The sequence below is a fragment of the Balaenoptera borealis genome (genome assembly GCF_965194805.1).
Source record: "Balaenoptera borealis genome assembly, chromosome: 20".
NCBI lineage: Eukaryota > Metazoa > Chordata > Mammalia > Artiodactyla > Balaenopteridae > Balaenoptera > Balaenoptera borealis.
The window spans coordinates 20,950,194-20,963,431 of record NC_138879.1 but is presented as its reverse complement, the minus strand read 5'-3'; the positions used below and the strand labels follow the sequence as shown (position 1 = coordinate 20,963,431).

Below are 13,238 nucleotides of genomic sequence, written 5' to 3'. Positions count from 1 at the left end.
TTCTACGAATTTATAGGGCAAAGACCTAAAGCGTTGGAAAAGAAAAAGTTAGAGGAAGAGCTGGCCAAAGATTGGCTGATAGCGTCTCATGGACCATGGTCAGCTAAGAAGGAGCCTGGTCTCAGGAAAATCTCTCTCCCTTCAGAGAGGGAGAGAAGAACCAGTTGGCAGACAAATTTTCCCCAAGAACCCCACACTTACTGGTGATGTGGAAAGTTGTTTTTATAATCCTCTAGTGAACCAGGATTACTAAACCCTGGGTTTAGTCCTATGCCAAACGTTGTGATGGATATGAGAGAGGTAGACAGCCTGGTAGCGAGTGTAAAGTGGTAATGGAGTTGAAGCTGGGGGAGATCCTGGGGGGCTGGCAGGTTTAATGAGGAGGTGGAGCTTGAGCTGCGTTACTCTGATATGTACAGATATATCCCCTCTCCTTCCTTCCTTTCTACCTCAAAATATTTTTGTAACCATATTTTCTCTGTTATCACAAAATGTCTTTGTATCTCTCCTCTTGTCATTTGGCATACTTCCTGAAAACCAAGTGGTCCACTTCCATGGTGTTAGTTAACAACAATAAGCTGATGGTTCTCAAACTGCTCTCCAGTCTCAGTCCTGACATTCAGATCTTCTGAACATCTCTCCTTAGATAGCCCAGATTCTTTTTTTTTTTAACCTGCTGCCTGTCCCCTTCCCCCCCTTTTAAACCCATATTCTTTATTTCAACAATTATTTATGTAGTGTAATGGTTCTCAAACTTGGTTACATAGTGGAGTCACCTGGGATGCTCTGAGAATTCTTGAAATCCAAGCCAAACCCCAGACCAATGTATCAGGCTCTCTGAAGGTGGGAGGAAGAAATCAGTAGTTATTAAAACTCCCCAGGTGATTTCAATGTGAACCAAATTTGAGAACCACTGGTCTAGAAAGCATTTGGAATGGAAAGGAACATCATTGCAAATTGCCAAGTATTAAGGAATATTTGCCTTGATTTGCTTGTGAATTGGATATAAGCAAGAGGAAAACAGCGAAGTCAAAGCTTCTGATATAAGGAAAAGAACACTAAATCTGCAATCCAGACCCGAGTTTAAGATCTGACAAAGCAGTTTTTCATCTGTGTGAGGCAAGTCTTTTAACTCCTTTACACCAGAAGAGCCTCGTGTGTAAAACTGAAATCCTTCCTACCTACTTCATAGAGTTGTTATGAAGATTATTTGAAAAAAAAAAGATTATAGGCTTTTAAATTATGTCTGTGGAGACAAATTTAAGGTAATGTTATTTTGTATTTTAAGTTTTAATTTGTAACTTTATATTTTGAAATAATTTCAGTTTTACAAAAGAGTTACAAGTGGTAGAGAGTTCCTCTATGCCCTGGAGCCAACTTCCTCAAAAGCTGAAAAAGTGTGATTGCCGAAACCAATAATTAAGATGGACAAAATACTATTAACTAATCTACAGACCTTATTCTAATGTCATCAGTTATCCCACTGGTGTGCTTTTTCTGGACGAGGATCCAAGCCAGGATCACACATTACATTTAGTTGTCATGTCTGCTCAGTCTCCTCTAATCTGGACAGTTCCTCACCCTTTGTCTTTTTTAACCTTGGCATTTTTGAAGATACTGGCTAGTTATTGTGTAAACTGCCCCTTATTTTGGATTTGTCTGATGCTTCCTCATGATTAATTCAGCTTATGCATTTTTTTCAAGACAACTATGTAAGTGATTTTGTGCCCTTCTCATTGCATCATATTGAGAGGTACCTAGTAAGAATATCTCTCAGCACTAGTGACGTTAACTTTGATCACTTGGTTAAGGTGATGTCTGCCAGATTTCTCTCCTGTGAAGTTACTCTTTTTCCTTTGGTAACTTATAGGTATCTTGTGAGAAGATACTTTGACTCAAGGCAACTGATTTGAATCTAAGTGACTGAGAAAACTATTGACGGAAATAGGGAAGTCCGGTGTAAATAAAGCAAGAATGATAACTTAGAGCCCACAGACGGGTGTTTGGGGGTATTTGTAGATGTGAAGGATCCGTATGAAGGGGTTCCAGGTTGGTTTCAAATTATGAAGTGAGACATGGCACTAGCGTGTGGGGATGATGCAACTACTGGATAAAGTCTTAAAGAAGATATTAGTGGCTCCGGGAGGTTTCCCAAGAGCCCTTCCTGTCCCCTGACAGCGCCGCCTTGGAAACCGTCGGGCTCGGGTTGCACCACCTCGGACTCCCGAGTTTCGGATACTGGCGCCAAACCGCAGAAGTGCGAAGAAGGAAGCCCAGGCAGCCTGACCAGCGGGGCGCGGGCGACGCAGTGCGCACGCGCCGGGAGGAGGCGCGGGGCGGGGCTGCGGCGTGGGGGCGGGGCCGCAGCGCGCAGGCGCCCTAGCGGCAGGTCCCTGCGGCTCAGGATGGAGGATGAGTGAGTAAACAATCCTGGGCCCGGCGGTGGGGCCGGGCCTCCGCACCTTGCTACCCGGGGCCTGAGGGAAGGGGAGTCGAAGGGGTCAGAGAACTGAAAGGAAGCGGAGGAGCACACTATCTGCCTGGCGGGGGGTAGCGGGGCGCCCACTCCCCGTTCCGAAGGCTGGGGGAAAGGGGGTAGCGGGGCAAGAGAGCCCCCGGCGAGGACCGCGTCTGCGGCGGGGAGGGCGGTGTGTCGGGGAGGAGGAGCGGCGGGGGCGGGCCCGGGGACGGGGAATCCCGTTGGAGGGCGGGGTGGGGTGGGCGGGAGCCCCAGCGCCGGGAGGGCGTGGGTGGGCGGTGGCACCTGCGGGGGCCCTTAGCGAGGTGGACTCCCGGGGACCTAGGGCAGTGCACGGGGAGGACCAGACAAGGGGGCGCAGCTTGCGATGACTTTGGGGGTGTTGAGGAAGCGGTGGCAATAAAAACAGGGTGAGGCGAGTGAGGCTTCTAAGGAGCAAAATGGAAAGGGGTGCTCACTGTTGGGGTCGAGCCGGTGCCGCGTGCCTCCTTCGGGTTTGCGCGCTAGGCGCCCAGCTAGCCTCCCCCTAGTCCCAGCCCTGAGTAAGAGGCTTCTCTCCAAATTTGGTCTCGCGCCAATCCCTGCCCACCCCAGAATTCTCTTGGGGATCAAATAATGTAAGTGAAAGAGCTTTGAAGCAAAGGCAAGGTGGTGTATTTGGGACATGCCTGTTAGGAAATGTGGGACAAACTTATTTCGGTAAAAAGCGACTCCTGAGAAATTGTTTCGGGGGCGGGGAGGGGAAGGGAGGTGGAAGGATGTTCGTGCCGCCGATGGAAATATTGAGAGTGGGCTTTTCATAGGTGAAATATGGGATTGTTAATAGAGTCGCCTAGGTATCGAGTCTAGGGCTAGAGGGGTGAGGATGGGGGCTAAGAGCCGAGGTAGCCGGACCACTGGGTGCGTGCGAAGATGGCCTTGAAAGTGTGGGTCTTTTCTTCCGCGTTTGCTGCCATGACGCCTTTGAAGAGAAAAATCCGCCACCCGGTGCTTTTAAGTTTAGGCAACTTGAAAGACGTTTCCAGCCGGAGAAGGTGCTAACTCCATCAGAGGTTTCTGTGAGAGCTTGTCTATTTTAAGCCTTGGAAACCCCAGGGCTGGGATGTGTGGCATTGATAAAGGAGATTACTTAATTGCGTAGAAGAAATTATTAGGAGATAAAGTACTTAAAAACACACACACACATTTATAATAGAGGAAAGGATCATCTGTAAAGATGTAATAATACTGTTATTGTCAGGGTGTATGCTGAGTGTGTACAGACAGCGTGAATTAATTCTCCCAGGGCAGAGATGTTGGTTTGTTTTATTCACTGATGCACTTTAAGCACTAAAACACTGCGAGGCACACAGTAGGTGCTCAGTACATGTTTGTGGAATAAATAAGTAGTGGGACGATCTCTGGGACTGGGAGTTGGGAGATCTGGATCCTAGTTCTTCCACTAACTGGCAGAGTACTTATAGGCCAATCACGGAGCTTGATGCCAAGGCACAGCTTTAAAACTTACTGAGGTGGAAATGACTTTTTCATTATGTTGTTACTTTATTTATTATTATTTTTAAAATAAATTTATTTATTTATTATTTATTTTTGGCTGCGTTGGGTCTTCGTTGCTGTGTGCCGGCTTTCTCTAGTTGCGGCGAGCGGGGGCTACTCTTTGTTGCGGTGCTCGGGCTTCTCATTGCAGTGGCTTCTCTTGTGGCAGAACACCAGCTCTAGGCACGCAGGCTTCAGTAGTTGTGGCACGTGGGCTCAGTAGTTGTGGCTCGCGGGCTCTAGAGCGCAGGCTCAGTAGTTGTGACACCTGGGCTTAGTTGCTCCGTGGCATGTGGGATCTTCCCGGACCAGGGCTCGAACCCGTGTCCCATGCTTTAGCAGGAGGATTCTTTTTTCTTTAATTTTTAAAAAATTAATTTATTTTATTTTTGGCTGCCTTGGGTCTTCATTGCTGCGTGCAGGCTTTCTCTAGTTGTGGTGAGCGGGGGCTACTCTTCATTGTGGTGCGCAGGCTTCTCATTGCGGTGGCTTCTCTTGTTGCGGATCACAGGCTCTAGGTGCACAGGCTTCAGTAGTTGTGGCTCACGGGTTCTAGAGAGCAGGCTCAGAAGTTGTGGTGCACGGGCTTAGTTGCTCTGCGGCATGTGAGATCTTCCCGGACCAGGGCTCAAACCCGTGTCCCCTGCATTGGCAGGTGGATTCTTAACCACTGCACCACCAGAGAAGTCCGGTGTTACTTTAATTCTCTTTGAAACAGCACTAGAATAAGGAGCCTAGGATTAAAAATGAAATTTTATTCCCGAGAAGACTTTCGTGAGAAGGGAAAAGGGGAGAAAATGTAGTTGGACTTGTTTCTCTTATACTTGCCTTTGAATTAGCATGCCTTTTAAAACTATTTAAAATATTATTTATGTCTCTTTAATTCTTGAGATCTGAAACCTGGCTTCCTTAGTTCTCCAGGTAACAATTCCTGCCCTTGATTTGTGCCTAATGTGAAAATTGTAACAATTTATTTTGCTAAGTATATCTTTTTCCTGTCTTGTAGTAAGTTTAAAAGTTTCTACTTTGTTGACTAGCTACTTCCCAAAGAAGGTTTGAGGCAGCAATACTAAGAACACATTATATTTCTACAAAGGATAGTTAACTACAGAGAAAAGAGAAAAAAACAGGACAGAGGAGCTGAATAGGCATTTTTCCAATGGAGACATACTGATGGCCAACAGGCACGTGAAAAGATGCTCGTCATCACTAATCATCAGGGAAATGCAAGTCAAAACCACAGTGAGATATCACCTCACACCTGTTAGAATGACTATTACCAAAAAAGACAAGAGGTAACAAATGCTGGTGAGAATGTGGAGAAAAGGGAACCTTGGTGCACTGTTGGTGGGAATGTACATTGGTACAGTCACTATGGAAAACAGTATGGAGGTTCCTCAAAAAATTAAAAATAAAACTGCCATACAATCCATCAATTCCGCTTCTGGGTATTTATCCGAAGAAAATGAAAACACTAATTCAAGAAGATAGATATTTGCCTCCAATGTTCAAAGCAGCATTATTTACAATAGCCAAGATATAGGAACAACCTAAGTGTCCATCAACAGATGAATGGATAACATATGAGATATACACACACTCACACACACATACACAGAAGAATATTACTCAGCCATAAAATTTTTGCCATTTGGGGACTTCCCTGGTGGTCCAGTGGTTAAGAATTCACCTTCCAGGGGCTTCCCTGGTGGTGCAGTGCTTAAGAATCCGCCTGCCAATGCAGGGGACACGGGTTCGAGCCCTGGCCCGGGAAGATCCCACATGCCGTGGAGCAACTAAACCTGTGCGCCACAACTACTGAGCCTGCGCCTAGAGCCCCTGCTCTGCAACAAGACAAGAAACCACAGTGAGAAGCCCGCGCACCACAACGAAGAGTAGCTCCCGCTCGCCGCAACTAGAGAAAGCCCGCTCACAGCAACGAAGACCCAACACAGGCAAAAATAAAAACAAATAAGTAAATTAAAAAAAAAAAAAGAATCCTCATTCCAATGCAGGGGACGTAGGTTCGATCCCTGGTCAGGGAACTAAGATCCCACATGCTGAGGAGCAGCTAAGTACACACGCCGCAGCTACTGAGCCCTTGTGCCACAACTAGAGAGAAGCCCATGCACTGCAATAAAAGATCCCACGTTCTGCAACTAAGACCTGACACAGCCATAAATAAATAAATAAATAAATAAATAAATATTTAAAAAAAATTTTTTTTTTTTGCCATTTGCAACAACATGGATGGACCTGGAGGACATTATGCTTCTTGAAGTCAGACAGAAAAAGACAAATACTATATGTTTTCTTTTATATGTGAAATCTAAAAGATAAAAGAACAAAATTTTTAAAAATAAAAATATGTTGAGAAAAGTGAAGAGAATTATATCAGATTAAGATTGAGGGAGAGGGTTTTAAAGGAAAAACTGCTTTTAGAGAACACCTCCATTCCAGAAAGTCCCTAGTTTTGTTTGTTTGTTTTTAATTTGTCCAAACTGTGTATTGGGCTCTTTCCTGGCCTCTTTAGTCTAACAGACTATCAGTGGGGACTTCAGTGCTCCACAACTTAAAGACATGAGTTCCTTAATGGGTAGAGTTTAGTGCCTTTGATGTGTTGTGTTCTCTGACACACTTGCCCTAATATTTTGATTCAAAATGGAATAACTAAAAAGTCTTGTTTTACTGAATGATAATGAGCAGTCTCTCTCTCCCTCTCCCTCTCTCTCTCTCTCTCTCTCTCTCTATATATATATATATATATATATATATACACATATGTATATGTATATATATATATATATATTTTGTTGTTGCTGTTTTGGCCAAGCCATGCGGCTTACGGGATTTTAGTTCCCCAACCAGGGATCGAACCCGGGCCCTCGGCAGTGAGAGCATGGAGTCCTAACCACTGGAATTCCCAGCAGTCAGTAAATATTAAGCTTTATGCTAGTGTAATGCAGAACCAGCCAAGGTAGGACTCTAGCCTATTAGGAAGTTCCTTTAACTCTTCTGAATCAGTGTTGTACATCCTAAGAGCCAACATTTGGGTCTCATAAAAACTAATCCTGCTTTGATTTTTATCACCATTGTCTCGAGTGCACGTGACCTGATTCTTTTAATAAAGCAACACTGGAAAATATTAATGCTATAATTTTATTTTAAATAAGAATTCAGTGTCACAACTTCTTGTTAGTAAGGTTCTTTCTACGTGTATAGTGCCCAGAAACTCAGTGAGTTTTCATAAAAGTACATAATCATACAACCTTCACCACAACCAAGGTATAGAACATTTTCATCATCTCAAAAATCTCCTTTATGCTTCTTTCCATTTAATCCCTTTCTAGAAACATTCTAGTAGAATGTCATACAAGTGGAATCATGAAGTATGAAGTTTTTTGTGTCTGAATTCTTTCACTTAGCATAATGCTTTTGCGATATGTTTTGCATATACAGGAACTATTTGCTCCTTTTTATTGCTGAGTAGTATTCCATTGTATGTATACACTGCACTTTGTATACATTCACCAATCCATAGATATTTGTGTTATTTCCACTTTTTGGCTATTATGAATAAAGAAGCTCTGAACATTTGTGTACAGGTCTTTATGTACATATGTTTTCATTTCCCTTGGATAAATAATTAGAAATTGTGTGCCAGGTTTTACGGTAAGTATATATTTAACTTTATTAAAAAAAAAACAACTGGCGGGACTTCCCTGGTGGTCCAGTGGTTAAGAATCCACCTTCCGGGGCTTCCCTGGTGGCGCAGTGTTTGAGAATCTGCCTGCCAATGCAGGGGACACGGGTTCGAGCCCTGGTCTGGGAAGATCCCACATGCCGCGGAGCAACTGGGCCCGTGAGCCACAATTACTGAGCCTGCGCGTCTGGAGCCTGTGCTCCGCAACAAGAGAGGCCGCGATAGTGAGAGGCCCGCGCACCGCGATGAAGAGTGGCCCCCACTTGCCGCAACTAGAGAAAGCCCTCGAACAGAAACGAAGACCCAACACAGCCATAAATAAATAAATAAAATTAAAAGTATGTGTCACATTAAAAAAAAAAAAAAATCCACCTTCCAACACAGGGGATGCGGGTTCAATCCCTGGTCAGGGAACTAAGATCCCACATGCCACGGGGCAACTAAGCCCACATGCTGCAACTACTGAGCCCGCGCAACAATAATACTAGAGAGGCCATGCACTCTGGAGCCTGCGCACCACAACTAGAGAGAAACTGGAGAGAAGCCCGCATGCTGCAACAAAAGATCCCGCATGCCGCAACTAAGACCCGACGCAGCCAAAAAAATTAAAAAGAATAATAATAAAAAAAAAAACTGGCAAACTTTTCCAAAGAGGGTCTGCCAGGGAATTCCCCAGTACAGCCAAGTCCAGTCGTTAAGACTCTTGTGCTTTCATTGCTGAGGATGCGGGTTTGATCCGTGGTCTGGGAACTAAGATCCCACAAGCCACGCAGTACGGCCAAAAAAATCATAATAATAAAAATAAAGTAAAAAAAATAATGTTGCAAAGTGGCTGTACCACTTTGCATTCCCACCAGCAATGTATGAGGATTCCAGTTGTTCCACATCCTTACCAGCAATTGGTATTATAACTCTTTTTAATATTAGCCATTCTTGTTGTTGTATAATAGTTATGTCAATGTGGTTTTAATTTGCATTTCCCTAATGACTAATGATATTGAGCATCTTTTTGTGTGCTTATCTGCCATTTCTGTATCATTTTTGGTGAAGTATCTGTTCAAATTTTAATTTTTTATTATTTTTAAAATTTATGGCTGTGTTGGGTCTTTGTTGCTGTGTGCAAGCTTTCTCTAGTTGGCGCGAGTGGGGGCTACTCTTCGTTGCGGCGCACGGGCTTCTCATTGCGGTGGCTTCTCTTGTTGCGGAGCACCGGCTCTAGGCGCATGGGCTTCAGTAGTTGTGGCTCGTGGGCTTTAGAGCGCAGGCTCAGTAGTTGTGGCACACGGGCTTAGTTGCTCCACGGCATGTGGGATCTTCCCAGACCAGGGCTCGAACCTGTGTCCCCTGCATTGGCAGGCAGATTCTTAACCACTGCGCCACCCGGGAAGCCCTCTGTTCAAATTTTTTGCCCACTTTTTATTGGGTTCTTTATTTTATTGAGTTGCAGAAGTTATTTAGATAAAGACTTATTTTTAAACTTCTTGACCATAATAGCATATTTTGGAGTTTATTCTCAATGTATAGGTGAATGTAATGAAAAGCTCTTAGCTTAGTACTTAACTGGAATATAAATAGTGTTTTGTGTATATAAGTAACTAAATAACAGATCTAGTAAAATTTAAAGTATTTTTTGTGTGCCACTTCCTTTGCCTGAGATGAATGGACCCACTTCTCCAAATCTGTTCTAGTGAATGCTGAGTTTTTTGTTTGTTTGCTTTTTTTTTAATATGTAATCTTTTTTTAAAAATTTATTTATTTTATTTATGGCTGTGTCGGGTCTTCATTTCTGTGCGAGGGCTTTCTCTAGTTGTGGCAAGCGGGGGCCACTCTTCATCGCGGTGCGCGGGCCTCTCACTATCCCGGCCTCTCTTGTTGCGGAGCACAGGCTCCAGACATGCAGGCTCAGTAATTGTGGCTCACGGGCCCAGCTGCTCCGCAGCATGTGGGATCCTCCCAGACCAGGGCTCGAACCCGTGTCCCCTGCATTGGCAGGCAGATTCTCAACCACTGCGCCACCAGGGAAGCCCCTATATGTAATCTTTGAAGTGATAGTTGTTGTTAATGTCCAGATGCTATGAAAACCCATCTTATGGCTGTGTTTCAGGTGTTTATTTTAATCAAACCTATGTGTTCCAAACAGTATGTTTCATCTTCCTCATTCACTTTGTGGGGATTGGCCAACTGCCAAATAAACTTTTTGAGACACGGAAAACCCATTAAAAAGCCAAGCAAAATAAATATTGGCTCATGGTCACATGAGATTCAAATATCACTTTAATTGTAAAAGGAGGAAGCATGGCTTACTATACATTATGATTGGTTAAAACTCAGTGACATTTTCATGTACATGTGTGTACTGCTCTGGCCAAGTAAAGCACTTGAGTAAAATTAGAAATAGTGGGGCTTCCCTGGTGGCGCAGTGGTTAAGAATCCACCTGCTAATGCAGGGACACGAGTTCAAGTCCTGGTCCGGGAAGATCCCACATGCCACGGAGCAACTAAGCCCGTGTGCCACAACTACTGAGCCTGCGCTCTGGAGCCCGCAAGCCACAACTACTGAGCCCACGTGCCACAACTACTGAAGCCCGCGTGCCTAGAGCCCGTGCTCCGCACCAAGAAGCCACCGCAATGAGAAGCCCGCGCACTGCAACGAAGAGTAGCCCCCGCTCGACGCAACTAAAGAAAGCCTGCGTGCAGCAACGAAGACCCAATGCAGCCAAATAAATAAATAAATAAACAAAGAAATAAATAAATAGAAATAGTGCCATTAATTATTAGACTGTTGTGGTGTGCTTACAGTCATCTCTTTTGGCAGACTGTAGGAGATCACATTTCAGCTCTAACTCCTTTTTTAATAAAAATAGTGATGTTTTTCTGTGGCCATCTCCTCTAAGAAATCTACACACACACACACACACCCACACCCACCCACCCACCCACCCTAGCAGCTGTGGATTCTTTTCTTTTCCATTACTTGGCCTCCATTTTTACCTCTTTTCTTTCTTTTTCTTTTTTTTTTGTTTCTGAAAAGTTTTATTTAAATAAGGGTTTAAATACATTACATAACATTAAAACTGAAGGAAAAAAAACAGTTTGTTACTTCACATGGCATTGGGCAGCTGTTTCTAGTAAGTTGCGAGCTCTGCAGCTACATGACTGATACATCGGTTTGAAATTTGTTCCCTTGTCAAAAGTTTAACTCTGATAGAAGGTTGGCCTCACATTCTAGTTTGGACATCGATCAGCTAGGATATGTCTGGGCAAAAAGACGTTGGTGGCAAGCCAGCTGTCCTGTCACCTCAATAGAAGGAAGGTGGCTGCTCTAAGCTCTGCCCACCTGGTCATGTTGGAGATACCAGGGGATCTTCCCCCTGATGATCAAAGACTCCCTCTAGCAGTACAGCTGCCGTTGCTGCCTCACCCCATCCTCCACTCTCAGCTTCACCGAGGGCTGTTCAGGTGGCGACATTCTCTTAGGGCAGGGAACTCTGTAGAGGGATTGCTGAGGAGCTTTGGGCCAGACATAGCCGTCTGTGATCTTGGGGCTCTGGACTTGGCTGAAACATCACTGTTACTGCTTTGTTTTGGGCCGGACACTGCCAGGTGCCTACTGCTTGACCTCTGTTTAAATGAAGGACTTCAAGACTAGACAGCATGGCTCTTTTCAGTTATTACATGAAGGAGTTACACTAGTCCAAGTTAAAAGCAGACCCCAAATGGTTACATTACACAAACTGTGAGGTTTTTAAACTTGTGACAAGGGACAGAAGGAAAATTCTACTCATTGCAAGGAAATCCTCACTTAAGCTTCAGTGAGCCAGGAGCACTAAAACCCATGAACCTTCAGCTGATCGTCCTTAGCCAGTCTAATCTCTACGAGGAACTGGCATATGTTCTTGCGCTCGTCACCCTGTAGCTGAATTACTTCTCCATATTCTGGACGCTCAATTACAGTTCCATTGCAGGCAAATTTCTTCAGAAATGCCTTCACTAGTTTCTTTTTATCGTAATCATCAGCCATCCCTGGACAGTAGTAAGGGTCTTCCTGCCGTTTCTCTGTTGAATTCTTAGATGGCTGTAATCCTCAGCGACAGCAGGAAGCAGATCATCACCCGTACTGGCATCAGCAAAGGGATCGAAAGAGTGGAGGTTCTGGATAGTGGACGTACCATACGATGCCTTTTCCTTGGTGGAAACGGCCTGCGCCTGCGGAAGACGGAAGACAGCGGGTGGGGGGGACCGGAAGATGGCGGGTTGGGGGGACAGAGCGTCAGGAAGCGAGGGTTCGAGGGGGAGGCTGCTGAGTCCTCGGCTGCGGCTCAGTGACTGGGGCCCTTCCTTCCTTCCTTCCTTTCTTTCTTTTTCTCTCTTTCTCTCTCTCTCCCTCTCTCTCTCTCTCTTTCCTTTTCTTTTCTTTTTTTTGGCTGTGCTGCATGGCTTGCAGGATCTTAGTTCCCCGACCAGGGATTGAACCCCAGGCCCTTGGCAGTGAAAATGCAGAGTCCTAACCACTGACCACCTGGGAATTCCTGGTCTCCAGTTTTAAATGGATGGAGCAACCTACCTTAAGCTTACTGTTTCAAAAAGGGAAATGAGTGGGACTTCCCTGGTGGTCCAGCGGTTAAGACTCCACGCACCCAGTGCAGGGGACCTGGGTTTGATCTCTGGTTAGGGAACTAGATACCGCATGCCTCAGCTAAGGCCCAGCACAGCCAAACAAACAAATAAATAAATATTTTTTTTTAAAAAAAGGGGAAAATGAGTTCCAAAAGGAATGGGAGAGGGATTGCAGTTCAAAACCAATTTTTTGGGTCATTTGGGTCTCGATAAGGGTAACCTAAGGTTTCTTAGGGAGGCAGTTTTGTCCTAGATTTGAATCATTTTTTCATTTCCTAAAGCAGATTATTATTAAGCTTGTTCTGGGCAGAAATTATGTGAGCAACTACTTATATTACATGTGAGCAGGGTGTTCTTAAATGGTTTTTTCATTCTAAAAAAGAGCCCCTCTTTTGGCCCCCATTCCATAGAGGAGTGAGAAGTACTTAAAAGATGTAGGAAAAAAAAAGAAAAAAAAAAAGATGTAGGAAGAAGAGAGATGCTGTAATTTATAGGAAAGAAATTCAGAGCTGCTTAATTTTTGTTAACCCAAAATTATTTGGGTTATTTGTTAATAACCCAGCACCGTAGTACCTTAGCTTCTGGGATTCAAATTCTTAGGTTATGGTATTGTCGTTTCATTCCCTTCCCCCAGAGAGATAATATTTAACTCACAGAGAATTCTGTTTTTAAGAGCTTGAATCACTTGATTGCTTTAGCAGTAAACACAGTGAGTCTGTCTGCTTCTTTGCTATTCTGTCCTTACTTTATTTATCCTTTAAGCTTAACATAGCATTACACCAATCTGTTTGGTTCTTCAAATGAAACATTCAGATATAGTCCTCTTAAAGCCCAGTAGCATGAGATATTATAACTATGATCTGATCGTGGCATATGTGTGACAGTGGGTTAAATTTTGCTGTT

General features: G+C 44.2%; 1 protein-coding gene and 1 pseudogene across 6 annotated transcripts in view; one reads left to right on the top strand and one right to left on the bottom strand.

Moving 5' to 3' along the window:
• Window positions 1-2,352: 2,352 nt before the first annotated feature.
• The window catches only part of EZH1 (enhancer of zeste 1 polycomb repressive complex 2 subunit), a 37,128-nt gene continuing 26,242 nt past the window's right edge, over window positions 2,353-13,238 (top strand). For 2 of the 5 annotated variants that reach the window (XM_082371795.1, XM_082371796.1), the window contains exon 1: window positions 2,381-2,416. In XM_082371795.1, coding sequence (XP_082227921.1) covers window positions 2,406-2,416 — 11 coding nt within the window. In that variant the 5' untranslated portion in view covers window positions 2,381-2,405. Of the gene's footprint in view, window positions 2,417-11,860; window positions 11,948-13,238 lie in introns of those variants that run through there. The other 3 variants (XM_082371793.1, XM_082371792.1, XM_082371794.1) reach the window with 3 other exon arrangements.
• On the bottom strand, window positions 5,298-12,407 carry LOC309619342 (eukaryotic translation initiation factor 1 pseudogene; annotated as a pseudogene). The gene is made up of 2 exons: window positions 12,403-12,407; window positions 5,298-12,015 (listed from the first exon to the last, which is right to left on the bottom strand). The product of its transcript is annotated as a eukaryotic translation initiation factor 1 pseudogene (transcript).